Source organism: Sminthopsis crassicaudata, chromosome 4 (assembly GCF_048593235.1).
Source record: "Sminthopsis crassicaudata isolate SCR6 chromosome 4, ASM4859323v1, whole genome shotgun sequence".
Lineage (NCBI taxonomy): Eukaryota > Metazoa > Chordata > Mammalia > Dasyuromorphia > Dasyuridae > Sminthopsis > Sminthopsis crassicaudata.
In genome coordinates, this window is record NC_133620.1 from 163281658 (window position 1) to 163308482 (window position 26825).

The 26825-nt window shown below is 37.9% G+C and overlaps 1 protein-coding gene across 4 annotated transcripts in view; it reads left to right on the forward strand.

Moving 5' to 3' along the window:
- Window positions 1-25085, forward strand: part of SGK1 (serum/glucocorticoid regulated kinase 1) — a 159231-nt gene extending 134146 nt beyond the window's left edge. The window contains exons 1-12 of one of the 4 annotated variants that reach the window (XM_074309782.1): window positions 15552-15792; window positions 19488-19563; window positions 19977-20052; window positions 20448-20552; window positions 20649-20732; window positions 20842-20973; window positions 21256-21368; window positions 21649-21772; window positions 22173-22268; window positions 22688-22843; window positions 22979-23068; window positions 23856-25085. In XM_074309782.1, the coding sequence (XP_074165883.1) occupies window positions 15567-15792; window positions 19488-19563; window positions 19977-20052; window positions 20448-20552; window positions 20649-20732; window positions 20842-20973; window positions 21256-21368; window positions 21649-21772; window positions 22173-22268; window positions 22688-22843; window positions 22979-23068; window positions 23856-24023 (1446 nt within the window). In that variant the 5' untranslated portion in view covers window positions 15552-15566 and the 3' untranslated portion in view covers window positions 24024-25085. Of the gene's footprint in view, window positions 1-15551; window positions 15793-15908; window positions 17883-19176; window positions 19363-19487; window positions 19564-19976; window positions 20053-20447; window positions 20553-20648; window positions 20733-20841; window positions 20974-21255; window positions 21369-21648; window positions 21773-22172; window positions 22269-22687; window positions 22844-22978; window positions 23069-23855 lie in introns of those variants that run through there. The other 3 variants (XM_074309783.1, XM_074309784.1, XM_074309781.1) reach the window with 3 other exon arrangements.
- Window positions 25086-26825: the final 1740 nt, after the last annotated feature.

The window sequence follows — 26825 nt, forward strand, 5'->3', positions numbered from 1 at the left end:
ACAGTGTTTTTTTTTGTTTGGTTGGTTGTTTGGTTGTTTGTTTTTGTTTTTGTTTTTGTTTTTGTTTTTGTTTTTGTTTTTTTAGCCCAGATTTGAAGGTAGCTAGGGAAGCCAGGAGTTAAATATGAGGAGTGAGAGCATTCCAGGCATGGAGAACATACATGAAAATGTCCATTTAAATAATGCTTTAAAGTTCATAGATCAGACTAGATTAAAACTGAGAGATTTAGGTCATTTAGTTCAATCCAGTTTTAGGAATTAAATTACTAATTTAATGTCCTTGAGGTTTATATTACAAAGTGATACAAGGTTAAAGCTTCAGCCTTCAAATTCCTTTGTTCCCCTCAATACAACGCTATATTTTTATACATATTGGTCTTTTTTGTCTCAAATTTGACTATGTTACTCCTCTGCTCAATAAACTTCCATGACTCACTATTAACTCTAGAAACAAATACAAACTCTTCTATGAAAGCATCTTGCAACCTTATTACATATTAACCTTCTTGCTATTCCTCACACCCAGGCAAATTCGAGTCTAATTGACTTGCTTAAAAAGAACTAATGGTTAAATTTTCTGTGAGCATTTAAACAATTGAAATGAGGGCAGTATAAATCAGGGCTTTATCTTTTTGTTTAACTGCCTAGATATAAGATAGCATATGTACATATATTGCTTCCCCATTCCAAGGCTGGTTGTTAAACATTTAGCAACAAACCGCTGTGTTGATTTATATTGCTTTATAAACTGTGCTTGATCTCAGCTGGAATGAAGCAAAAGACCTCAGGGATTAAAGTTATCTCTAGACTGAAGGTTTGGAGAACTGAGGCAAACGATACTAATAATACTTGGCATTTATGTAGTGGTTTAAGATTTGACATGTATTTTATATCCATTATCTCATTTAAGCCTCAGAAACCCTCTGCTCACACCTCCTATCTCTGTGCATTTATACAGACTGTCCCCCAAATTTGCTATGCACTCACTCCTTCCTAATTGGGATAAAAATAAATCCCTCATATTTGCCAAAAATCATTTCAAACACCTCATCCTTTATGAGATCATCTCATAATAAACACAGAGTAATCAGTGTCTCTTCCCTAAAATTACCTCATTTTAATTTGATATTTTTTTTTTGTATATTTGCTTTTATTCACTTACATGAGGTCTCCCCCATAGAATAAACTCCTTGAGAATAAAGATTGTCATCACTCATGCTTTTTTCATCCCTTGGGCTTAGGGCTTGGCATACAACAACTACTTTTAAAATACACATTGTTTAGTTAGTTGAAGAAACTTAGATTCTTTGACAAATTCAAAATTAATAAGATAATCCCCAAACATTTAATAAATATTTACTATGTGCTAGGCACTGTGCTAAGTCCTAAGTTCTTGTTCTCTCTGTCTCGCCCTGTTCCTGTCTCTCTGTCTCTCTCCTCCCTCTCCCTCCTTCAAAGAATTTACATTCAAATAGAGAGTTGCTGTTCTTCAGTTCTTTCAGTCATATTCGACTCTTGGTAGTAGTTTGCCATCTCCTTCTACATTTAATAGGGAGACAACATGTATGAATCTGAACATATAAAATAAATACAGAATAGAGTCAAGGGGGGCTCTGAGAAGATGAAAACAGCTCGAGGAGCCAGGAAACATCTTCTAGAAGGTATAAAACTTTAATTATATCTTAAAGGAAGTAAAGGGCACTAAGAGGTAGAGAAGAGGAGGATTCTATGGATTGGGGGTGGGGAACAGCTAGTTTAAATACAAGGAGATGAAAGTTGTGTCAAAAATAATGAGTGACCAGTATAATTGAATGACAGAATTTGGGCAAGTAGAATATGTTGGCCAGGTAGGAAAAAGGTCAGATTGTGAAGTGCTTTAAATGGCAAAGGACTTTGTTTTTGATGTGGTAGGGGCTGGAGTTATTGAGCCCAAGAGGAATATTGCTAGACTTATACTTTAGAAAAATCATTTTGATAGCTGAAAGGAGGATGAATTAGATGGAGGAGCGATATGAAGCTAGAAGACTAGGAAACTATTGTTAATAGTCCAAGTGAGAGACTGTTATGGGTTAGAACTCTGAACTTGAAACAAAAAATTCTTACAAGGTATTAAGTGGCTGCCTATGATGAGACAATGGCTATCTAGTTTAGCATGATGCTTAATACTTCTCTAAGTTCAGTATGATTGATTTAATCTTACAACAAATAATGGTGTTATAGTGGTGTTAATATAATAGTGATTATATTAGTGATATAATGATAGGTTTATACTCAGTGAGGAGTTAAATAAGCTGGGAGCCTCAGCTAGATTCATAGAAAGGCAGAGAAGGCAAGAGAACCAAAAGCAGGAGCTTAAGCTCTCAGAGGGCAGGAGAAAGGAATTCATTTCCACCTTTAGTTAGGCTCCTGGTGGCAGGCTCTCCTTCAGTATTTCTCCACTGAGACTGAGGTGGGTCTGAAAGGCTCTCCAGAAAGCTGCCCAGTCCCAGGAAGGACATCATAAAGAATCTGGACTTTAACACTTGACAGCAACTCTTTATTTGAATGTAAATTCTTTGAAGGAGGGGGAGGGAGGAGAGAGACAGAGAGACAGGAACAGGGAGAGACAGAAAGAACAAGAACTTAGGATTTAGCACAGTGCCTAGCACATAGTAAATATTTATTAAATGTTTGGGGATTATCTTATTAATTTTGAATTTGTCACAGAATCTAAGTTTCTTCAACTAACTAAACAATGTGTATCACCTTGTGGTGATTACTGAACTGAAGTGAAGGCTGCTCACAGAGACCCCAAGAAAACCAAACCAGAGAACATTACAAGAGACAATGAAACTAAAATTAGAGTGGAAGCTATGTTAGTAGAAAGAAATCAACCTATGTGAGAGATGTAGAGAAACTATAAGATTTGATAATTGATTGTATATATAAGGTAAGAGGGAAAAGTTGAAAATGAACCAGGGTGAGTGGAAAAGTCATCCAGTAACAATAATATGGAAGTTCAGAAGAGGGAAGAGTTTAAAGGAAAAGATAATGTGTTCTATATTGGAGTTGTTTAATTTGAAATGCTTATAAAACTCTAATTTGAAATGTCCAATATTCATTTGGGCACTGAATCTCAGGAGAAGAAGCCAGAGCTGAATTTAAAAAAAAAAGAAAAGAAAAAGAAAGAAAGAAAGAAAGTTCTGGGAATCATATGCATAGAGGTGATAATCGAACATTTGGGAATTGATAAAATCATCAAGTGAGAAAGAGTGAAGAGAAGAGAAAAAAGTCCAGAACTAAGTCTTGGGAGATATCCATAATGAGTAGTTATGACAAAAAAGACTGAAAAAAAAAAAAGTCAGTTAATAGAAACAGAGAAAAAATGCATCAGACTGAATCCTGATGGCAAAATTCAGGAAAAAAATTTGAGTCATTTGTCCAGCCCAAGGCAGCACAGAGAGATAGACAGAGAAGCTTATGGACAATGGGAATAAAGTCAAGCCAGGAGCATTCTGCATGTAGAACAGCCTAATGAGCAGGGAAAGGTTGTCTAACAGTGTAAGAGGAGGCCCCAGATCCATACTTAGGCATCCCCACATTCATGTTAAGTAACTATATCAGGAATAACTACTAACTGGAACTTGTATTGCCTAGTGCTTAATTCTGGAATACAGATCCAGAATAATGGAGAAGGGGACTGCATCAGGTGTGACATACATAAAGGGAAACTCTATGTAGTTTATTGAGAAAGAAGGAATTTCAGAATCAAATATCAGTGTGGCTCAAACCATAGGAAGAGAGCAGGGTCTCATTCCCACCATCTTAATTGATTTGTAGAGAGATAATGAGGGCAAGAATCCCAGATGAAAGGGTAAGTCTGCAATTTGACCTCTCTGAACTATCAGAGCTTTCCATTTGGTTAATACTGTTTCTCAGGATAAAACACAGGTTAAGAACTTGCCGAATTCACACCAACAGGGAAACAATCAGACTTTGCCCTATATCAGACTACTTTGGGAACACTGAAAGCTTTTGAGTCCCCAGACTTTCCCCAAGATCCTAAAATAACACAAGACCCATATTACAAAAAAACAATAGGCAAACCTAGCCCTTCCCTCCAGAAGGGAAGCAGAGAAGAAGATTTACAATCCAAGAATAATTTATCCATCAAACTCTTTTTAATGCTAAGAACAGAAATGGGGAGGGTGGGGATTGCATTCTTGATGAAAAGAGCAGAGCTGCTTAGAAACTTTGAAGTTCTACCATAGAATTTAAGAGAAACATAAAAAGATAAACTTCAATGAACAATGATAAGGAACTAAAGGAGAATAAACTGCTTATATTCAAACTATAATGATAATGCATGTATCTCCTAAGCTGGGTAGGGGAAGGTGGTCATAAAGAAAGTATAGTTAGATAAGAATTAAGTTCTTAAGTAGTTCTGTTATTTCTTAATCTTAAGAGAAGAAAGTTCCGGAAGAGCAATAAACTGGGGGTTGTGGAGAGAAAAAGGAAGTTTAGGGACAATTATTTCACATAACCAGAGAGTGCAACCAAACATCCATAAATAAAAGGAGAAGGCAGTGGGAGAAGTAGCTGACACTTTAACTTCACTTTCATAAGAACTGGTTAAAGAATGAAAGAATACATGCATATATAGACACATACAGGGTTCAGTTCAGAAATACATTTCATTCAATATTCAAATAAGAAGGGAAAGGAGAAGGAGAAATTATAGGGACAGTAGGTTATGGGAGGAATTAGTCCTAATCAAAGCAATCACTAATGAAGTATATACAAAAATATTTATAGTACTTTCTAAAGTGGCAAAAAAAGGGAATCCGAATACCAATCAGTTGGGGGGAATGGATGAACAATGGTATATAATGGATTTATAAATGTGATGAAATACTACTATATGGTAAGAAATTGTGAAGATTATTTCAAAGAAATCTTGGGAGTACTGTTGTGAACTGGTGCAGAGTGAAGTAAACAGAACTAAGAGAACAATTTACATTGACAATTACATGGTAAAAGCAAATAACTTGAATGAATAGGGAACTCTTATCAACATAGTGGCCAACCATGTTTTCAGAGGACTAATGATGAAATATGCTATCCATGATACATAAAGAAATAAAAGATTAAGAATAAGATAAATATATGTATATATGCTATATGTATATATATATATATGTATATACATGTATACACATATGTTTGCACATGGCCAATGTGGAAATTTGTTTTGATTGAATATATGTTTGTAACAAATTTTGTGTTTCTTTAGTTTTCATTTTTGGGGGAAAGAGAGGAGCTGGGGAGGCAAGTAAGAAGGCAGATTTTTTTGTTAAATATGATTTTAAAAGATAGATCTTGGTAACTTTGGAGAGACCAGTTTCAGTTGAATGCTGAGGTCAGAAGCCAGGTTGCAGAAGATTTCAAAGACTGATAGGAAAGGAAGTAATGGTAGCCATTATAGGTGGCCTTTTCAAGAAGTTTAGCTGAAAAGAGAGGATGAGATACAGGATTATAGATGACAAGCATGGATGGATTTAGGGAGAGATTTTTAAGGGTGAGTTTGTGTTGGGCATGTTTGTGGGTCCCTTAGACTCTAGAGCCAATAACACAGGAAGATTGAAGAGGAAAATTAAAGAGTGGAAAGTAGGGTTGATGGCAGGGTCAATCCGCTAAAGAATACTGGAGGAAGTGGGATCTAAAGTACATTTAGATGACTTGGTCTTGGCAAGCAGAAGAACTTCAAGAAAGTGAAGGAAGAAATAATAGAGAATGACTTTACTGGGATGTGAGAGAGCTCTTGGAAATTATCTTCAATATTTTTAGTCACACATGAGTTGAGGTTATCAGCAGAGAAGTTTAGGGGGGAAGTGTAGCATGGGAAACTAAAGAGAAGAAAACATTTGGGACAACTTTTATACTAAGAGGAATAAAGTGAAAACCTGATTAAAATTAGCTAGTATAAATTTAAAGTGATCCTAGCCAACATGGTTTCATGATTTTCCCCAATTCTGTTCATCAGCATATGAGGACTATTTTTAAAAAATAATAGCTTTTTATTTTCAAAATACATACAAAGATAATTTTCAACATTCACCCTTACAAAACCTTGTGTTCCAATTTTTTTCTCCCTCCCTTCCCCGACATAGCAAGTAATCAAATATATGTTAAACATATGCAATTCTTCTATACATATTTTCAAAATTATCATGCTATACAAGAAAAATCAGATCAAAAAGAAAAAAGTGAGGAAAAAAATGCAAGCAAACTACAACAAAAAAGAGAAAATAGTATGTTGTGATCTACCTTCAGTCCCCACAGTCTTTGTGGATGCAGATGACTCTCTCCATCACAAGTTTATTGAAATTGGCCTAAATTACTTCATTGTTGAAAAGAGCCACATCCATCAGAATTGATCATTGTATAATTTTATTGTTGCTGTGTTCAATGTTCTCTTGGTTCTACTAACTTCACTTAGCATCAGTTCATGTAAATCTCTTCAGGATTTTCTGAAGTCATCTTGCTGATGGTTTCTTATAAAATAATAATATTCCATAACATTTATATACCATAACTTATTCAGCTATTTTCTAGCTGGTGGACATTTACTCAGTTTCCAAGTCCTTGCCACTACAAAAGGACTACTACAAATATTTTTGTACATGTGGGTTCCTTTCCATCCTTTAGATCTCTTTGGAATATAGGCCCAATAGAGACACTGCTAGATCGAAGAATATGCATAGTTTGATAGCCTTTTGGGCATAGTTCCATATTGCTTATTGATTCTATATTATTCCATATTGACGTAAAAAATTTCCCCCAGTTTTCTACTTCCCTTATAATTTTGTCTGCATTGGTTTTGTTTGTACAAAAACCTTTAAACTCAATATAATCAAAATTATCCATTTTGCATTTCATCATGTACTGTAGTTCTTCTTTGGCCACTAATTCCTTCCTTCTCCATGAATCTGAGAGGTATACTATACTTTGCTCTTCTAATTTGCTTTATAGTATCACTCCTTAAGTCTAAAGCATAAACCCATTTTGACCTTTTATTGGTATAGGGTGTTAGTTGGTCAATGTCTAGTTTATGCCATACCATTTTCTAATTTTCCCAGCAATTTTTGTCAAATAGTGAGTTCCTTATCCCAGGAGCTGGGGTCTTTGGGTTTATCAAATTCTAGATTACTGTAGTCATTTACTATTGTGGCTTATGAACCTAACCTACTCTGATCAACTACTCTATTTCTTAACTAGTACTAAATGGTTTTGTTAACTGCTGCTTTATAATATAATTTTATATCTGGGCTAGACCACCTTTATTTGCTTTTTTTCCCATTAATTCCCTTGGAATTTTTTATCTTTTATTATTCCAGATGAATTTTGATATTGCTTATTCTAGCTCTATAAAATGATTTTTTAACAGTTTTATTGATATAACAATAAGTAGATTAATTTAGGTAGAATTGTCATTATTATTTTAGCTCGTCCTACCCATGAGGGCTTGATATTCTTCCAATTGTTTAGATCTAACTTTATTTGTGTGGAAAGTGTTTTGTAATTGTGTTCATATAGTTCCTGACTTTATCTTGGCCAATAGACTGCCAAATATTTTATATTATCTATTGTTATTTTTAAAATGGAATTTCTCTTTGTATCTCTTGCTGCTGGACTTTGTTGGTAACATAGAGAAATGCTGATGATTTATATAGATTTATTTTGTATCCTACAACTTTGCTTCTAGTAGTTTTTTAGTTGATTCTCTAGGATTCTCTAGGTATACTATCATATCATATGCAAAAAGTGATAATTTTGTTTCCTAATTATCTATTCTAATTCCTTTAGTTTCTTTTTCTTTTCTTATTGTTAAAGCTAACATTCCTTTGTTTTTGTTTTTTGTTTTTTTCATTAAAGCTTTTTATTTACAAAACATGGGTAATTTTTCAACATTGATCCTTGCAAACCTTCTGTTCCACATTTTCCCTTCCTTCCCCCAACCCTTCTCCCCTAGATGACAGGTAACAAATACATTTTTAAAATGTTACAATATATATCAAACCAATATATGTATGCATAGTTATACAGTTATCTTGCTGCACAAAAAAAAAAAAAAAATGGATGAAGAAGGAAAAAAACAAAACCTGAGAAAGAAAACAAAATGCAAGCAAACAACAACAGAAATAGTGAGAATGATATATTGTGCTCCACAGTCCTCTTTCTGGGTGTAGATGGCTCTCTTCATCACTGAACAACTGGAACTGGTTTGAATCATCTCACTGTTGAAAAGAGCCATGTTCATCAGAATTGATCATTGTATAGTCTTCTTGTTGCTGTACATAACGATCTCCTGGTTCTGCTCATTTCACTTAACATCAGTTCATGTAAGTCTAAAGCTAACATTTCTAATACAATATTGAATAGTAATGGTGATAGTGGACAATCTTGTTTCATCCCTGATTTTACTGGAATGGTTCTAGTTTATCCTTATTACATATAATGCTTGTTAATGGTTTTAAATAGATGCTCCTGATCATTTTAAGGAAAACTCTATTTATTCCTATGTTCTCTAGTGTTTTTAAATGCTTTTTCTTTATCTATTGAGATAATCATATGATTTCTGTTAGTTTGCTTATGAATAATATTGAAAGAATAGGATGATAGAAATAATCCAGGTTTGAGATTGACAATGTATGAAAGATGATAGTTGAAGAGAAAAAGATTCAAGTATAAAAGATTGTGTATAGTTGAAGTGGTTCACCAAAGAGCTAAAACTGGAAAGAGAGAACAGTATAATCAGAGAAGGATGATAGTCTTGGATAATACTGAGAGATAAAGATTGGAGGTCATAGTGAGGACAAAGATTATATTTAGGAAGAGTAAGGAAAGATGAAAAGATAAAAAAATGATGATCAGATTAAGAAAATCCAGAGTTGTTACACATGTAAGAATATTTGTGGGTGATATCCAGATCAAAGGCACAAATATCCCCTGTAAGAAATCAAAGTTGACTAGAAAGGTAGGTAATTGAGATTGAATAGATTTAGGAACTGAAAAGTTAGTATATTTGAGGAAACATTAACATATATTGAAGGCCCATAGAATGAAGGAAGGAAATGGGATGCAGAAAACTGAGCCAGACCAGAAGATATGGCTACCAGAATCTGGAGTGAGTGATAATTTTTTTTTTTTTTTTTTTTTGAGGCAATTGGGATTAATCTGAGGTAATATTTGAATTCAGGTCCTCTTGAATTCAGGGTCAGTGCTCTGTCCATAGCAACATCTAGCTGCCTCTGAGTGTTAAATTTAGATTGAATGAAGTTCAAAAAGGAAATGTGTGTGATGAGAGGAAACAAAAAGTCTGAAAGAAACAATGGGGGAAATTGGGGTATGTGGTCAGGCAGAGTTAATGTTACAAGTGAAGTTTGCTGATTAAGGTAGCTGATTAGAAGTTTCAAGTTCCAAGATTTGCTTTGCCATAATCCTCAATTACTTGCCCTGCCCTGTTGTGAATTGAGGCAGGTCCCTTGGTGTTCTTGCCCTAGATCAGTTTCCAGTTGGGAAACTTAATGAGGGGAGGAAGCAGGAGACAGTTCATCCCAATCTGAGAGCTCCTGGTGCTGGATCAGAAACCCCTCTTTAGAGAAGCTAAGTCTAGTAAGAAGGTCAAATTTGTATATAACCTCCCTCCCCTATACCGATTAGTGCTTACAGCAGTCATTGGCTCCAGCCACACTTCACTTCATTCTCAGGCTATCTATAAAACTGTCTTGCTGCTTTTCAAGTACTACCTTCCTTTCCTGGTTTGGAATCAACTTTGTCATTCCTGGAAAAATTATAGCAATCTATTCCCATTCATGATCCCCATAAATTTCCAACACAAAATATTCTTTCCTAGTCATCTCTCCATGATGATGAGGAGTTAGTATTTACATAATGTTGTAAGAGTCAAAAAGTACTTACATATAGTATCTCATTTGATTCTCAAAACAGACCCCTGATGAAGTAGATGCTATTATTATGTCCATTTTACAGATGAAGAAACTGAGTTTGAAAGGTTAAATTATTTGCCCAGGGTCACACAGCTAATAAAGAGAGATTGAAAAAAGTGATTTGCCCAGGTCACACATCTAGTAAATATCTGAAGTAAAACTTACCAGTGCATCCTAATTCTAAGGTCAGCTCTATGTACTGTACCACCCAGTTGCGTTAAGATTGTGACCTCTTTGAAGGCGGGAACTATCTTTACTTTTTAAATTTGTAGCCCCAGGGTTTATAATGTTTAAGCTTTTTTTTTTTTTCATTTATTCATCATTCCAAAATGACATATACTTCTACCCTGTGGAATAAGCATAGTCACGATCACTCTAATTCACTATGCCAAGGAAACTTTAAAAATCTCATTAATTATTCAGATTTAAGTCTACCTGAAAATGTTTTAGGATTACATCCAAAGTGGCCATAAGTAGAAATTTTTTTTCCTTCAATTTCATCTGTGGTCTTATCTTATCTTTGGGCTACTTTTTTTCAAGAATATAGATGGAAGCCTACTTAGGATTGCTCATCTGTACAATTCTTGCTTGGGTCCTTCTGTAAATCTTCCATAGAGTTCAGACTAGAGGCCCTCTTTTAATTTTCTCTAGGTACCAGAGATGCACTTAGAGCTCTAAGTCTTACTCTTATCACACGACAATTCTCCTTTTTAACAGGCTTCTTAGAGAAGATAGGCCACAAACACAGCAACATCCTATTTGGATAACAAAACCAGTGAATTCCTCTGAGGGAGCAGTCAGCTGAACAAAATATCTTCTATCCACCCTCAAAATGTTGCTTGCCTAAGATAGGGAGGAGTGGGAATTACATTTGTTCATGGGCTCATCACTGCTAAAGTAAACTATAAATCCCTTGAAGACAGGAACTATTTTTTTTCTTTTCAATCCAAATTCATGGCACAATGCCCAGCACATCTTAAGTACATACTAAATGCTTGTTGATGGACTATTGACATACCCAAAGTTATAACTAGCACACAGGTCAAGGGAGTAAAAGGGAAAAAGAATAAGCATTTATATAGTACTTACTATGTGTTAATCAGCTTCTTTATAGATAGATTCAATGGGGTGGGAGAGGGGAGAAAGGAGAAAGAGACTCCAATAGAAAGGATGCCATCCTGCTATAGGACAAAAAGCTGTGTCAGAGAGACCATCCCTCCAAGTAGGGAAAGGGCTCAGCTTCTCTTTTAATTAAGAATTCTTGCTAATTAAATGCATACAAACTCTCTCTCTCTTTTTTTAATCTTCTAAAGAAGAGTATAGGTGCTATTGGCAAACAACTCTAAAATTGTGAGCTTTGGCATAAAATTTACTTTGAAATTATAGTTATTTCCCTTCAGACTTCCTTTTGCTAGAGTCCAAGGGGACCCCAAAAGGTTGGGGTTCCAGACTGCTATTGCAAGGTGTCTCAAAATAATTTGCAGGCTTGGGTCCCATCTCCAAGTCAAGGGGCAAAGTTTATAATAATAATTGTAATGCCAATTAAAGAGGGCTAAGTTCCAAAAGAAGTTAGAAAAGAAACAGAGGCAAGAAGATAACTTTGTAGGAAAAATTGAAACTAGGTGCTTCATGTCACTGATCTGTTAATTTTATGACTTAGAGGTCTAGTTCTGACTTTGCGCACAAATGCAGCACCCATAATTCTCTGGACAGAGGTATGTTTTTAGCCCTGAAACATCACTAAGTCAAGTGGTAGACATCCAACTTTGTTCTACACCTGAGTCAACTTTAAGCATCTCGTTGTTATTGCTCATTGGTCTCAGAAACTCTGTTATCACTGACCAACAAGATGTTATTTGACAGCCAATATTTGTAGCTATAGCATCCTGGTCATATAGAGTAAGCTGGGGCAGGATTAACTAGGGGAAGAAAAATATCATTTCTAACTACATCACTCTAAAGGCCAGGTGCTTCAGAGACACTGCTATACTTTCCCTAGAAACTGCACCACATCATTTTCTCAATCATACATTTACTTTTATGGATCTTCTCTGCTTAAATCACGGTTGGGAACACATTATAGCCTACATGTGCCCAACATGTGTTAGTCCATTGCCCTTTGAGTCACCTGTTATTTTTCATTCTTTAAACATAGTATTCTATAATTTGTAGCTATAGAACAACTTCATTAGAAGAACATTGGTGTAAAAGCCTTTTTTTTTTGTATGTGTCAGGGAACAGTTTGGGATCTTTGGAAGTATTATCTACTTTTCCCAGTGTATTCTAATCAGCTCCCTTTCTTCTTTTCAATTTTGGACCTTGTTCACTGGCTGTCTTCAGTGTCTATACAAGATTAGTGGACTAACTCAATAGACTACTTATTTCAATGCATGTCATAGTCCAAATAATAGTCATTTTTCATTCACTTGATTTTTCTTGTTTGGATTGCTAAGGTAATTCCTTTTTTAGTGGTTGTGAATCTCATTAGAGAAGCTCTATAGTATCATGGGGCTTGATGGGAATAGGACCATGTCATCAACAAACAAAAGCAATTAGAGGTATTCACTATCCATAGAAAATCCCTTTTCCATTTGAACTTGTACACAAAGTACATTCTCCTTGGATGATCATTTGGCAAGTATAAATTTCCTTGCTTTATACCTTGCTTGAAATCTAAGTATATCTGGGCCTATATTTAACATAGAATCTTTTGTGATCTTAACAAACTCTCAGCAATTCACACATTAGAAATAATGTATTTTTATGCATCTTAATAACTTGGCCATAAATGCTCTTCCTCAAGCCACATTTTAATTTTCTTCATTGTTTCTTTCTATAATGGTATAAATATATAATAATCAGTACGACACTTAAATGTGTTCTAAAGATATTTACTTAACCATATCATCTTTGTTACTGACTTGTCCTTAGTTGTCCAGGATAAACTGATTTGTTAACTTGCTTTTACATGAACTATATTGATTATATCTATAGAGGTTGTTGAACTGGAATCTTTCCAAAGGAATGTGGTTAAGCCCCTATTGCCTTCCTGTCCTAAACAAAGCAGGAAATTTCCAGTACAAAGTGAAGTCTTTGAGAAGGTATGGAGTTCTTTTATTTACTTTTTGCCAGATTGGCAGAGCCTTTCTGGGAAATATGACACCTTTGCCCCTGCACCTTCAAGTCAATCCTTCCCATTCTTCCCCAGTACTCATTGATTCCTACTTTGAGGGTTCCAGCCCTCTCTCAGTGACCTCACTATTACCATCTCCTTATTGCCTTTTCCCAAGTATTTGAAGTAAACTGTCCAGAGAAGAGGTTGCCTACAGCAGCCAGGGATTATTCTTTCCAAGTGTGCCCCAACTGAATTTACCCTGGGCATTGGAACTTCCTATTTATGACTGCTTTTTGTTAGCGCTTTTTACCCTTTGATTAGTAAAAAGAAATTCAACTGGGGAGTTTTGAAGGACTATAGGTGTTAGGATTACCAGGTGAGAACTCAGGTTGTCTGGACAGTGACAAGGTGAGAACTCAGGTTGTCTGGACAGTGACAAGGTGAGAATTCAAGTTGACTTGACAGTTCTCTGGCTCAGACCTTTGGTTCGGGCCTTTAAATGGAGTTTACAGCTTAGGAATTCTAGGAGGAGCAAGCTCATTGGTTGAAGTAATGTTTCCCAGAAGCCCTTGCATTATCCCATGCCCATTCTCTGGGAGGATAAAAGAAGGGCATCATTGGGTCTGAGAGAATGGACTCTGGGATAAAGTCTTGACGGCAGGCAGGCTGAAAAGAGACCAGTCTGATTTGAGGAAGGACAAGAGTTGGAGGAGATTCAGAGCTGCCAAGAAACCTGTGCACAGAGGAAAAGATTTTACAAATCTCCTCCCATAGAAGGATTATAATTGAGCAGACGACCAGACCCTCACAATTCAATAACTTTACATATAGGTATATAAGGTATTGATCCTGATCTCATGGAGTTTGCTATTTAATATGGGAATTCCTGTTTCCCTCAGTTGTTGGTGTTATCCTCTTTCCCCCGTAACTATTATTTAATTGGTAGATATCTTGTCTTTATGGATATGCTATATCTTCCAGTAGAATAATAAGTCAGAGACTGCCTCACTTTTGTATTGGTTTCCCCAGAATTTGGCATGCAATCTACCAAGAAGCAAGGACTCAATAAGAGCTTATTGATTGATTGTGGAACTTAGAATTTACAGCCTACAAAGTTATCTGAAGAGTTTTATCCTTTATTTTGAGGGAAAATAAATTGTGTTTGTATTGGGGAGGGAAAAAAAAATCTAAATTAACAAAAGCACAATAGAAAAGATTCTTCCCCGCATTTGTTCTAACGTTTTTCAGTGGCAGATCGTTATCATTTGGGTTCTTTGAATTCCCCTCTACAACAAGCTGATTTTTATCTGGAGGGTGCAGGGATATGAGTGAAATATGTGAGGCAGACACGAGGCATTCTTTAAAGCCACTGCCTATTTTCTTTGCAGGACAGAAGGTCTAGCGTGAGCGAACCTTTGGAAATAATGCGCTAGCCGGGAGGAGGGGAAAATAGCACTAAGAACAGCTAAAAGATTATAGAGTTATATCCCTTACGGAGAGTAAGAGCGCCCTCTAGGATTCATTTGGCAAAATACATTTATTGAATCGAAAACTGGTCTTTTCTCGGAGGGATTAAGACGAAAAGAGCTATATAAATAGGGTACTTCCTAGTCTTACAATGCGATTGTATCTGGAGAAAAGAGACTGGGGTAGAGAAGGGAAGGAAATATAGGCTTTAGCAGTTAAAATGCAGATACAAAACCAATCCAAAGCCTACACAATAGACACACGCGTGCACTCGAGATTCAGGCAGCCGTCTCCCATTACCCCATCCACTTCCCTCCCTCTCCCCCCACCCCAAACATACACATACACACACTCTCACCAGCAGCAACTCCAGCCATTAGGCATCTGTCATTTTCCGGTTCGGAAGGGTTTAATAGGTTGCTGGGACAGGACTGGGGGGGCGCCTGCTCCACCCCTCAGGTATCCGGTTGGAAAGAAAAGCCAGTCTCAAACAACTTGGACTCCCTCTGTTAAGAGATAAGTGTGTAGCCAGCCCATCCGTCTCCAGCTTTGGAACTTTAAAAAAGGGAGTGAGGCAGGGGACAAATCCATCAAACTTTCTTTTTCTGTCCCAGCCACAAAATAGTAGCCTCTGTGGTCCCCCTCCCCCACCGGCAGCATCCCTTGAAAGTACTTTAATCTCGATCTCCCCCCAACCCTCACCCACCCCTTCCTTACACACACACACACACACACACACACACACACACACACACCACTCGACTGTGATCCTTTGAGAGGAGTAGAGAATACACCATGTGTCTATGTTTTGAATTCTTTCTAGGCTGATTTGTGATGGTAATTAGAACCAAGAGTGTCATTTCTTGCGTGTTTTGCAGGAGTGTAATAAACCTGGTACGTCGATGACTCTAATTTTCAGGGTGATGTTACAATGAGGGAGGGAGTACAGGAGGAATGGCCCAGTGTTGAACTTTGCAGCCTGCTCCTTCTCCCGTATGCAAATTGCCTTTAAATATGGGGTTCATAAACAGGGCAAGGAGTTGAACCTCTTCCTGTCTTATGGCTCTAGAGCCATAGAAGTCTGGAGGAAGGAGTCTTCTCTAGCCAAAACAGCAGCTCAGTCCCAAACTACCAGAAAACAAATCCCTCATCCCGCATCCCCCTTACATTCTGGTTCCTGGAAAAGAATGAAAGACGAAACAGTCAAATCTCCTTTGAAAGGTTAGTCTGCTTTTCTTACTCTACTTTTGGTATGGTCCCTCTCCCTTTGCCTCTGGAAAAAGAAAACTTTTCCATGTAGTTGGTTATCTGGACATTTTATTAGTTGTTGATGGGGAGAGTAAAGGAGTTGTAGGAGAGGAGATGTATGGGGAAAATATGTGACTTAAGTTCGTTGGAGGCAACAAAAGCATTTTTATTAAAGACAAAAGAACAGGTTGATATTTGAAAGAAACTAGAACAAAATTTACTCTTTAGAGTATGATAAGGGGACATGGAGATGGAGATAGTGAGTGCTGGTTGATTATGTGGAAGGGGAAGGAAAGACATTCTCTGTATTGAAGTATGGAAGTTTAAAGAGTTTCAAAGTATGAAGAGTCAAAAGGTAAAGTGATTTGAGTTCTGTAAACCCATGCTATTGGGTTTAGAGTGACTGCATGTTGAAACAAATTTCAGGCAGTAGGTATCTTTGTTGTTGTTTCTTTTCATAGGACAGATTCAATCCATTTCCTAAGCCTGAGCTTCCAGGAGAGGTAAATTCAGGTGATTCTCCACCCTCCTCCCTCTCCTATTTTAATGGAGTTGACACTAATTTAGTAAGCAGACCAGTCTAGAGATCATATTAGGACAAATGAGGTGCTAAAGAAGTTCATTTTAGCATAAGAAAAGGGGAGGAGGGGAGGGAAGGGGAAAAAAAAAAGCCAAACCTTTCTTAACATTCTATTCCTGGTTTGACAGCTGATGTTTAGGAGTCTGTCAAACCCAGCATACAACTCAAAATTGGCTTCTGGTGGAGGGGTCACTGCAGGGCAATCTCTCCTTCCTGAACCAAGAAGCCATCCAGAAAACAGATAGCATGGAAACATAAGATCATTAGCATCTTTTAGATTCTTCTCCCCCCCCCCCCAAGCTTTATGTTTTCCCAGTGGCCAACCAGTGTGCTGACTGGCTTTTTCCATTCACCTGGTACTTAGGTTGATTACAAACCATTCCTAAATCTTAACAAGTTAGGTTAGCGGCAGGCAAACCTGCAGCATCTGTGCTTTGCAAAGCATTAAATTTCCCTAATGCACCTTTCTTCTACCCTCCCCCTCCGGGATGAGAGGGAGTAAGCCACTCAGCTCTTCTATTAATATGCATTGAGCTCTCTTCGAAGAAAGGACATCTAAGAGATGAAAAAAAAAAATTGTAAACTAATAAGAAAGCACCTGTCCCCTTCTCTCAAAGTAGTTTAGATCATTGTGGTAGGGATAGTGGTGAGGTAAAGCAAGTTTGATTTTACAGTAAGGTGCACATAAAAGCAAGGCATTGATTTGTAACCCGCAGTGCCCTGATTGGCCTGGAGATCTCAGGCAGGGCTAGGATAGGATAGCCTCAAATTCACATCTTTTATAATATGCCACCTCTTCACGTGTCCTTGGCATGGTCAACAATTAAAAAAAAAAAGTCAAGAAAAGAAATGATATGCTCACGGACAGAATGTTCCCAGTGGCTGCTGGGGGGGGGGGGGGGGAGGGAGGGAAGTGAAGTGCAGATTGTGCTTTTTTTTTTTTTCCTTTGCAGACTTGAATTTTATTTCCGCCCCCTCCCCTACACATTCCTGACCTCTCCCTCCCCCTTCCTCCTTTCTTTCCTTCCTTCCTCCCTTCCTCCTCTTCCAAGTTCTGGGATTTTTCAGTCCCAGGTTTGGCCCAAAGCACAAAAAAGGCGTTTTCGGAAGCCGACTCGGGCCGGGGCTGTGCGGGTGCACAAGGGCCATTTGTTTGTTTTGGGACTTGGGGCAGGAAATCTTGCTCTGCCTGAGTCACGGCTGCTCCTTCAAGGAAACGTCAGAGTTTGCTTATCACTCGGGGCTGCTGTGCGCTGAGCCGGCTGCTGTTCTTTGCTGCCGCCGCTCCTGCTGTTGCTGCAGCTGTTTCTGCCTGCCAGGGAACCAGAGTGGTTAGTGTTGAGCTCGCCGGGGGCAGGAGGATCCATGGGAGAGATGCAGGGAGCACTGACCAGGGCCCGGCTAGAGTCTTTGCTTAAGCCTCGCCACAAAAAGAGAGCTGAGGCTCAGAAAAGGAGCGAGTCTTTCCTGCTGACCGGACTTGGTAAGGGACCCACTGCCGGCGTCTGGGTTTGGGACTTCAGCTTGTCCTTTTTCCTTCTTTGCCCACTAGTTGCTTCGCTACTGACTAAATTGAATTCTTTCCAGGGCCCGATACTTGGGCAAGGAAGCAAGGGTCCATGCGGGCATTTGGCTAAAATCTCAGCCCTTCCTGACCCGGCTCCTGTCCTTGAAGTGTTGGGCGGAGAATGCCTTTTTAGGTGTTGACCTAAGGTGGGGGAGAGGGGGAGGGAGAGAGACTCAGAAAATGCATTAAACTGTCCTGCCTCCTCTCATTTTTAGTATGGACTTGAGGTTTCTTCAGTGTATGTATTCCTGGTATGGAAATCTGTGAGTGCGAGATCAGCGACTAGTCTGTAGTTTGCTCTGAGTTGCCTGGGAAAACTGAATTTAAGTGACTTGCTTCTCTAATATAATCTGCAATATGTCAGGGGAAGGAGTTAAATCCATACCTTCTTGATTCTAAATTCAACGGTAAATTCACTATGCCAGGTTGCTCGAGCCCCAGCTCCCTGTGTGAGTGTGCGTACAGTAATATTTGAATGTTTAAAAAAATAGGGTCTCCAGGATATCCTGTAGCAACGCAGAAGTTGCTGGAGAACCTGAATTGAGTTGAAAAAAAAATAAGGCTACATGAATAAAAGCTCAGTGAACTACCACTTCAGTAGTATAAAGTGCCTCTGATGCTTCAACTTTGATTTCCTTTTGGAGCTAGTGGAATTAATGAGAAAGATGGAAAATTACCCCAGTCCAGCCTCCTCTCCTCCCCCCGCCCCTTCCTTGCGGTCCGGTTTTCGCCTCCTCCTCCGGGGAGCTGGGGGAGCAGATTCCGAGCAGATAAGCCTAACCACCTAGTACAGTTGTGCCTTCGGGGCAGTATCCTTGAGCTTTTGCCCCCGAGCGGCTCCCTTTCTTTCCGGGTTCTGGTTCTGCTCGCAGCACCCGGCTACCTTGGCGCTTTTGGCGAATGTTGAAGAGATGCGGCACTCTCTGGCTCTGTAGTCTCTGCTTCTAGCTCTGCACGCTGCCGTGGCTGCCGCCCAGTCATCGGCTTCCTTAACCTAGACCCTCTTGCCTTGCGCCCCGGGAGTTGACCCGACAAGGGGGAGGGGGCAGACTAAAGACTTAGGGCCGGGCGCCAGCTGGACGCACTGGGCACGGTTCCGCGCGCCCGCCTGGGTAACTGAGCCGAGGCGGTCGGCTCGGCCTCTCCCTCATTGTTCGTGGTGGCTCCGCCCCTTCCCGGGTGGAGCTGTCTATATAAGAGCCTCTGAGGAGGGAGCTGAGCAGAAGTACTTTAAGTGGTGCTCAGACTTAGGCTGGGGGACTCAGCTTCGGACTTACTCATTCAGCGGCTGGTTCCTCAGCTCCTTCACTGCGAGCCGAGATGACGGTGAAAACCGATGCTTCTGGAGCTACGCTCACTTACTCAAAAATGAGGGGCATGGTAGCAATCCTCATTGGTGAGTGTTAGAGAAATGAGTTGTTTTATTCTAGGTTTCATGAGCATTAGGTAGTTGTAATTTAAAACTGCCCATCGTGTATTTTAAAATCTCATTTAAATGCCCTTTTCTCCTTTATTTTGCAGCTTTCATGAAACAGAGGAGGATGGGGCTGAATGATTTTATTCAGAAGATTGCCAGCAACTCATACACTTGCAAACAGTAAGTATTTGCAGCTTGGAGAAATTAAATTTAACGGGCTCTGCTTAAGTTTTTCTGGGAGTAATAGAAAAAAAAATCTTGCAGTCTCTAGAAAACCTGCAGACTTCCTGGAAAAGGAAGGTTTTTGTTCCTTTTAAATGTAATGTTTATTTAAAAGTTTTATTTTCAATACTCCAAGGTTTGGGATTAAATTTTAACAGTTATATAATTCAGGACTTGTCTCTAAATCCAAAACGTGCAATATAATTAGTTGAAGAATTTACTCTTTTAAATCTGGAAATGTAGTTGGGTATTTTCCATTTAAGTTATTTCATAATCTTAGAAAATACTAAGCCATTCCCTTTAGTGTATGAAGTGTGCCCCCTAGTGGCGTTTCTAATTTTTTTTTTTTTTTTTACTTTTGCCCCCTACAGCCCTGAAGTTCAATCTATTTTGAAAATTTCTCAACCTCAAGAACCTGAGCTTATGAATGCCAATCCTTCTCCTCCGGTAAGCATTTTTATTTATGATATATCTTCGGGAGAAAATAGTAAATGAGTCAGGAATGGAGTCCTCCTACATTAATGTTTAAAAATAGCATTTCTGGAAATTAGCCTAGAGACAAGAATGTCTCATTAGTTCATCCTATAACAAGGTGATGGTATTGAGTCTGTGGTCTTAAAAAAATTTGAGGCATTTTAAGACCTTGATTCACAAAAAGTCCCTGTAGACCTTTGCTGAAATGTCCTTTGGATAGATTAATAAGGACTTTGAATTTAAGATTAGCTTTCTGGTTATACTGATTTAGTTTCATTTTGCTGACTCCATTTTGTTTTAAAGAATAGAATGTTTTAAGAGATATCAAACATGTTTTGAAATTTGTTTGTTTTTCTTTTTTCCCCCAGCCCAGTCCTTCCCAACAGATCAACCTTGGCCCATCATCTAATCCCCATGCAAAGCCATCAGATTTTCATTTTTTGAAAGTAATTGGAAAAGGCAGTTTTGGAAAGGTAAATTTTGCCTATTTATATCAATAGTGACCCTTTTTGGGGGAGTGGGATAAGGCTTTAAAACATGGTACAAAGCTTTCTACTTTCTAATTTCAGGTTCTCCTTGCAAGACACAAGGCAGAGGAGCAATTCTATGCTGTCAAAGTTCTTCAGAAAAAAGCAATTCTGAAAAAGAAAGAGGTACAGTCAACTTTTTTTCCCTCAGAGGTGGAGGTGCCAGCATATAGTGACATTCTTTGTACCTTTTAGAACATCACCGTTAAATATTATCCTTTTTTTTCCCCCCTAGGAAAAACACATCATGTCAGAGCGGAATGTCCTTCTGAAGAATGTCAAACATCCTTTCCTAGTTGGACTGCATTTCTCCTTCCAGACTGCAGACAAACTCTACTTTGTCCTAGACTACATCAATGGTGGAGAGGTGAGTGATACAGAAATCTCTTTAGAAAGAGAAAGAGAGTGGAGTTTGTATATACAGTATACAGTCTCACTCGTTTGGGGGGGAAAATTTTTAAAGACAATTGACAGGAGAAATTAGCCAAGATTAGTATCCCCCGTCAACCTGGCCTATTTCAAACCTAGTGCATCATTAGGACATTTCCTGCCATTGTCCTCCTTGGCCATAGATGTCAAATCTGATTAAATGCATTGTTAACAGGCTTTGTCAGCAGGCGCCTAACTGTGTTTTCTCTGTCTCCTACAGTTGTTTTATCATCTCCAGAGAGAGCGATGCTTCCTGGAACCCCGGGCTCGATTTTATGCTGCTGAAATTGCCAGTGCCCTGGGTTACCTGCACTCCCTGAATATTGTTTATAGGTAAGCAAGATGCTCTTTATGCTCATACTGTACCATGTGGTCTTTCTTAAGAATAAATTGTGCTATGGATATAAATAATAGATGACCTTTACATAATTTGACTGTAATGAGATCTTGGATTAACTTGTTAATTATTGGGAAGAGGGGGAAACAGTATTTTCCCAAAGTGTGCATATATGTTTTGCTTTTTTATCATAATTGTTGTGAATTTTAAATACCACATGATTTTATTGTGAAGCAAAACTAAAGCATGTTTGTCTCTCCATTTAATTTTTTTTAGGGATTTAAAGCCAGAGAATATTTTACTAGATTCCCAAGGGCATATTGTCCTGACAGACTTTGGACTCTGTAAAGAAAACATTGAACACAATGGCACTACATCCACCTTCTGCGGCACTCCTGAGGTAGGTATAGTCTTGAATATAAACTCTTATTTTAGGCCCTTCCTGAGAAATATCAAATTACAGGGGAAGATACTGGCCACAGGTGTTTTTCCTTATTCTACTTATGAAACACCTGAGAGGGATTGGTATTTCAATAAACATGTGGGAATTAGACAAATCTTTTTTTTTTTTCTTCAAAAGAGAATATTGGTAAAAAAATTGAAGTTTATTTAAGCTACTGGAAGGATCAGTGAATTATAGTCTAACTTATAGATGCACCGGGCAGGGGCAGTAGTAAAGGAACAGAAATGTTAATCTATTTTTTCAAAGTGTTTTCCATTTAATACTGAGACTTTTTCTATGTCTTTTCCCAGACATCAGTTTAAAATCTTTTTCTTCTTCTTTTTTTTTTTTAAAACAGTATCTTGCCCCTGAAGTGCTTCACAAGCAGCCTTATGACAGAACAGTTGATTGGTGGTGCCTGGGGGCTGTCTTATATGAAATGCTCTATGGTCTGGTAAGTAGCTATTAAAAATATAAAAGACCTTGAAGAGACCTTATTCTCCCCATCTTTCCCACTCTTTGGCAAGTGCTCTACTTAAATTAATCTATGCAAACACACTTCAGTCTGCCAAGAATATTTTGCCCTGGAAGGTCACTAGAGGCTGATAGCATACAGTGGCAAATTGGCAGTGCATTTCATAGAATTTTGCCCCTTTTGATTGCCTTTAATTTTCTTTTTTGATGACTCTCTTATTTTAAATAGCCTAAATTTTTTTTTTTACTTTTTTCCCTTTGAGCACTACCTCAAGTAGATGGCCTTTTAATTTTTTATTCAGTTAAAAGCTCCCATTTTGACTACCCCCCTGTATTTTAAGTATTACATTGAACCCCATTATGTTATGAATTAAATATTCCTTTTCTTTTCCCTTGTAGCCTCCTTTTTATAGTCGAAACACAGCTGAGATGTATGACAACATTTTGAACAAGCCACTCCAGTTGAAGCCAAATATTACAAATTCTGCACGACACCTTCTCGAGGGTCTATTACAGAAAGATAGGACAAAAAGACTTGGTGCCAAGGATGACTTTGTAAGTAAAAATATTGCAATTTCTAGTGGGACTTGGGGGGGTGGGAAAATGCTTGGGAAGAACACTAAATACTGGACCATCCCACCTTGATTGAGTTAGGCTTGTCTAAATGAATCTTATGTTTCTTCTCAACAGATGGAGATTAAGAATCATATCTTCTTCTCCCTTATTAACTGGGATGATCTCATTAATAAGAAGATTACTCCTCCTTTTAACCCAAATGTGGTAAGTATCACTTCTAAGTATAGTTAGCCCGCCAAAGGACATTTCTTCTTTAGCCTGAGCTTGGTCAGAGGGAACCAGTACAACTCAAAAGGACTTAAAATAGTTTTTCTAACTAGAAAATGGGATAAACTTTGATCAAAGACAGTGGTAGTTCTCTCCCTTCCATTCCTTCCCCATCTTCATTCACTGTTAGCCACATAGTAATGGGCAAAATGGCCAAGACAGCAGTCTGTATCTTTACCATTTTAGAACAAAAGCAAATAGCCTTGTAGCTTTGGCAAGTCATTTGACCCACCCCTCTTGGCGGTAACAGCTTTACTTAAACCTGCCTTGTAATCATCTCTAAAATGTGAAAGAATATTAAATACAATCCATCTGTCTGGAGCTAATTTCAGAAATGATTAGTTGAAACATCATATATGTAGAGCTGGAAGAAACTTTAGAGGTCATTTAGTTTAGTTGTTACTTTAAAGAAAAAAAAAAAGTATAGACATTTGAAATGACTTGCCAAAAGGACCCTCAGGTTTTTAAGTGGAAGGGCTAAGATTTGTCATTGGGCTCCACGTTCAGCATATTTTCCCTTGCTTCTTAGGAATTTCTAATAGTTTTTGTGCTCAGGACTACCAAGTCCAAGATGACCAAGGAAAACATAATAAAATATCTAACATGTCCAAATTAGGCCCAGGTCCTAACTTTCTTCCAACAAATGTATAAATGGCTTTTAATGTCCTTGGGGTCTTACACTGTCCTAAACCTAACTCATTTTCTTTCACTTTGCTTTCACTAGAGTGGACCCAGTGATCTTCGGCATTTTGATCCTGAGTTTACAGAAGAACCTGTTCCAAACTCCATTGGCAAATCCCCAGATAGCATCCTGATCACTGCCAGCGTCAAGGAAGCTGCGGAAGCCTTCCTGGGTTTCTCCTATGCACCGCCTGTGGATTCTTTCCTCTGAACATTCTTGGACTGGTTTTGAGAGAGAAGATGGTTTTTTGTGTGTATTTCATTTAGTTTAGCCCTTTAGCTGAACTGCCAGCTGACCAGACATCTTTAAAAAAAAAAAATTTGCACATCTCTGGAAGCCTGGCAACTGTAATTTCAACTACTCTGTTGACTGAAAGCTTTTGAAGAGCACATACTACTCCTTTCAGTGAGCTCACAAGCTTTTTGTTTTCTTATTCTCCCCCTCCAAAGTGGTGCTATCTCTTTGAAACAAGTGTGATAGTGCTATCACGGATAGCCAGTTTTTGTAGGAAAGAAGATGGAGTTTGGAAAACAATCTTGTGAAGATTTGTATGGGCTATGATAATAGACTTTATGAAATGTGCCTTTATCTGATAAGGTCCTTGTTGGCTCCAAAGCTTTTTTTTTTTCTTATTTCAGAATGTTTCAACTTTTAATCTTGTTTCCCCCCCCCCTTGTGGGTTTACTATGTGAACAATGGTGTGTATGTGTATGGTATGCTTACTACAGATGGATTTAGTTATAAGCATCAATGTGACACTTGCAGGGCACTACAATGTGGGACATTGTTTGATTCTTCCATATTTGGAAGATAAATTTATGTGTAGATTTGTTTCTTTTTGTAAGATATATATGTATATATATATAGTTAATAACTAAAATTTATTGAAAATGGTCTTGCAATGACTTGGACCCAGATGCTTGAAGAAAGCATTGCTGCTACAGATATTTCTATTTTTAGAAAGGGTTTTTATGGACCAATGCCCCAGTTGCAGTCGGTCAAAGCTGTTGGTTTGTTTCATTGTTTGTTTTAAAATGTCACCTGTAAAATGGGCATTATTTATGGTTTTTGTTGTATGTATTGTATAAAGAAAAGGTCTGTACAATGTGTTATGACACTAGTTGTATATTTAAACTTACAGACTTACATGTAATGTATACCATCATTGTAACGTACCGTGATTAACATGGTTATACTATGTACAACCCTTTCCCCCTGCCACACAACTTTTTGTGTGTGGGCAATTGGTTTGCAGTAAAATCTTTAAAAATATATAATCTGTGTTGTGTGTGTATTTTATAATGTTTCTTCAAAGTCTTCATAGTGGACTGATTATAAATTGAGTTAGATATGGTCTTGCTAACCCCATATACTATCGGCAGGAAGGGTCTCAAGGAGTATTATGTGGAAGAAAACTGAAAGATTGAGTATATTATAAAATAAAATAAAAATTAAAAAAAAAAAAAAAAAAAAGATTGAGTATAGACCAGCTACTCTTAGCTATTCCTGGCTCCCCCATACATTTATTTGTAGCAGACTTTCCTCTTTTGTGGGGGATGTGGTAGAATTCCACAAGTATTTATTACTCGATATTCCTTCTGAATGAGTAGTTGGGGTGGCCAAATGAATATTTATTTATGGAGAATGCAAAGGAGCAAGGGTGGGGACATTTGAAAATGGAAATATTCCCAGAAATCTGGGCTAGAAAGACTTCTTATTTCTTCACCCACTTAAGGGAAGGGTCACACCCAAACTTAATTCTAGTACTAGCTTGAGAAAGGTACCTCCCCAATAAGGTAAATACCTTGGATGAGACTGAGTTCTCTTGCAGAAAAAATATTTCATGTATACATGTGAAAGATAAAAGACTAGTGTCATCTCTCATTATACTATCTCATATCTAAAGTTTCTCATCAATATACAGAAGAGTTTGGCCTGGGAAGTACTATCTGGGGAACCAGGCCAGAGGATGAAACCAAAGGTGGTTGTAGAGTCGTTGTAGACTCTTTGTTGACCCATTTGAGGTTTTCTTAGCAATAATACTGAATTGGCTTGCCATTGACTTCTCTAGCACATTTTACAGATAAGGAAACCGAGGCAAAAAGAATCACACAAGTAGGAAGTACTAGAGCCATATTTGAACTCAGGAAAATGAGTCTTCCTGACTCTAGACCTAGAATACACCTACTATGTCAGCTAGCTGCCTGGAGGGAACTAGATTAGAATGTAATTATAAGTCAATATGTACAGATTAGTGGCAGTTATTTCTATATGGGTTTAACATTATTGAACTAAATGACTTCCAAGATTACTTTCAATTGAAAATGTGAATCTAAATTTCATTTTGTTTATTTTTTTTCTAACAATTGAAATTGAAGCCACTAAAAAGGTAAAAAGTTACCTTTTTGTCTCCTTTTGTCTTTACATCACCTTCATTTCTAAATCTCTCTCCCCTTCCATCCTTGGCTATCTTTTATAACAAGATATTAGTCCAATCATCTAGTCTAAGCTAGGTTTCCTTCCTTCTATGGTGAGGTGAGAAAAGTTATTGTCTTGGATAATCTTCAACCTACTTTTTCTCCAAGTTCAACATCTGCTAATTTCTTGTCAATAAATACAGACTGAAATGTGTTCCCTCTGACCAAAGAGGATGGGTACAAGTGTAAACTAGTGTAAAGTCAAGGGAGAATCAGGAGAAGGGGAAAAAAAAAAGCCTTAGTCAAGAATTTAGGAACCAGGTTTTGTTCTGGCTGTAGGATATTGAAGGTCATATAAGGAGAATAGGTGATTGATTACCCATGTTATCATTTGAGAGATACACAAAAGCCTTCACCATCAGCCCTTGAGCTCCAAGAAGAGTACCTTCCCAGGCCCTGCCACAGTGTTCTATTCCCAGCAGGTGCATCAACTCAAATGTTGTCTGTTGACCTGATAAGCTGACATTCCATGATTAGAGATTTATTCTTTTGATAGAGATTTGACTTTTGTTAAAATGAAAATAATCTATCACTG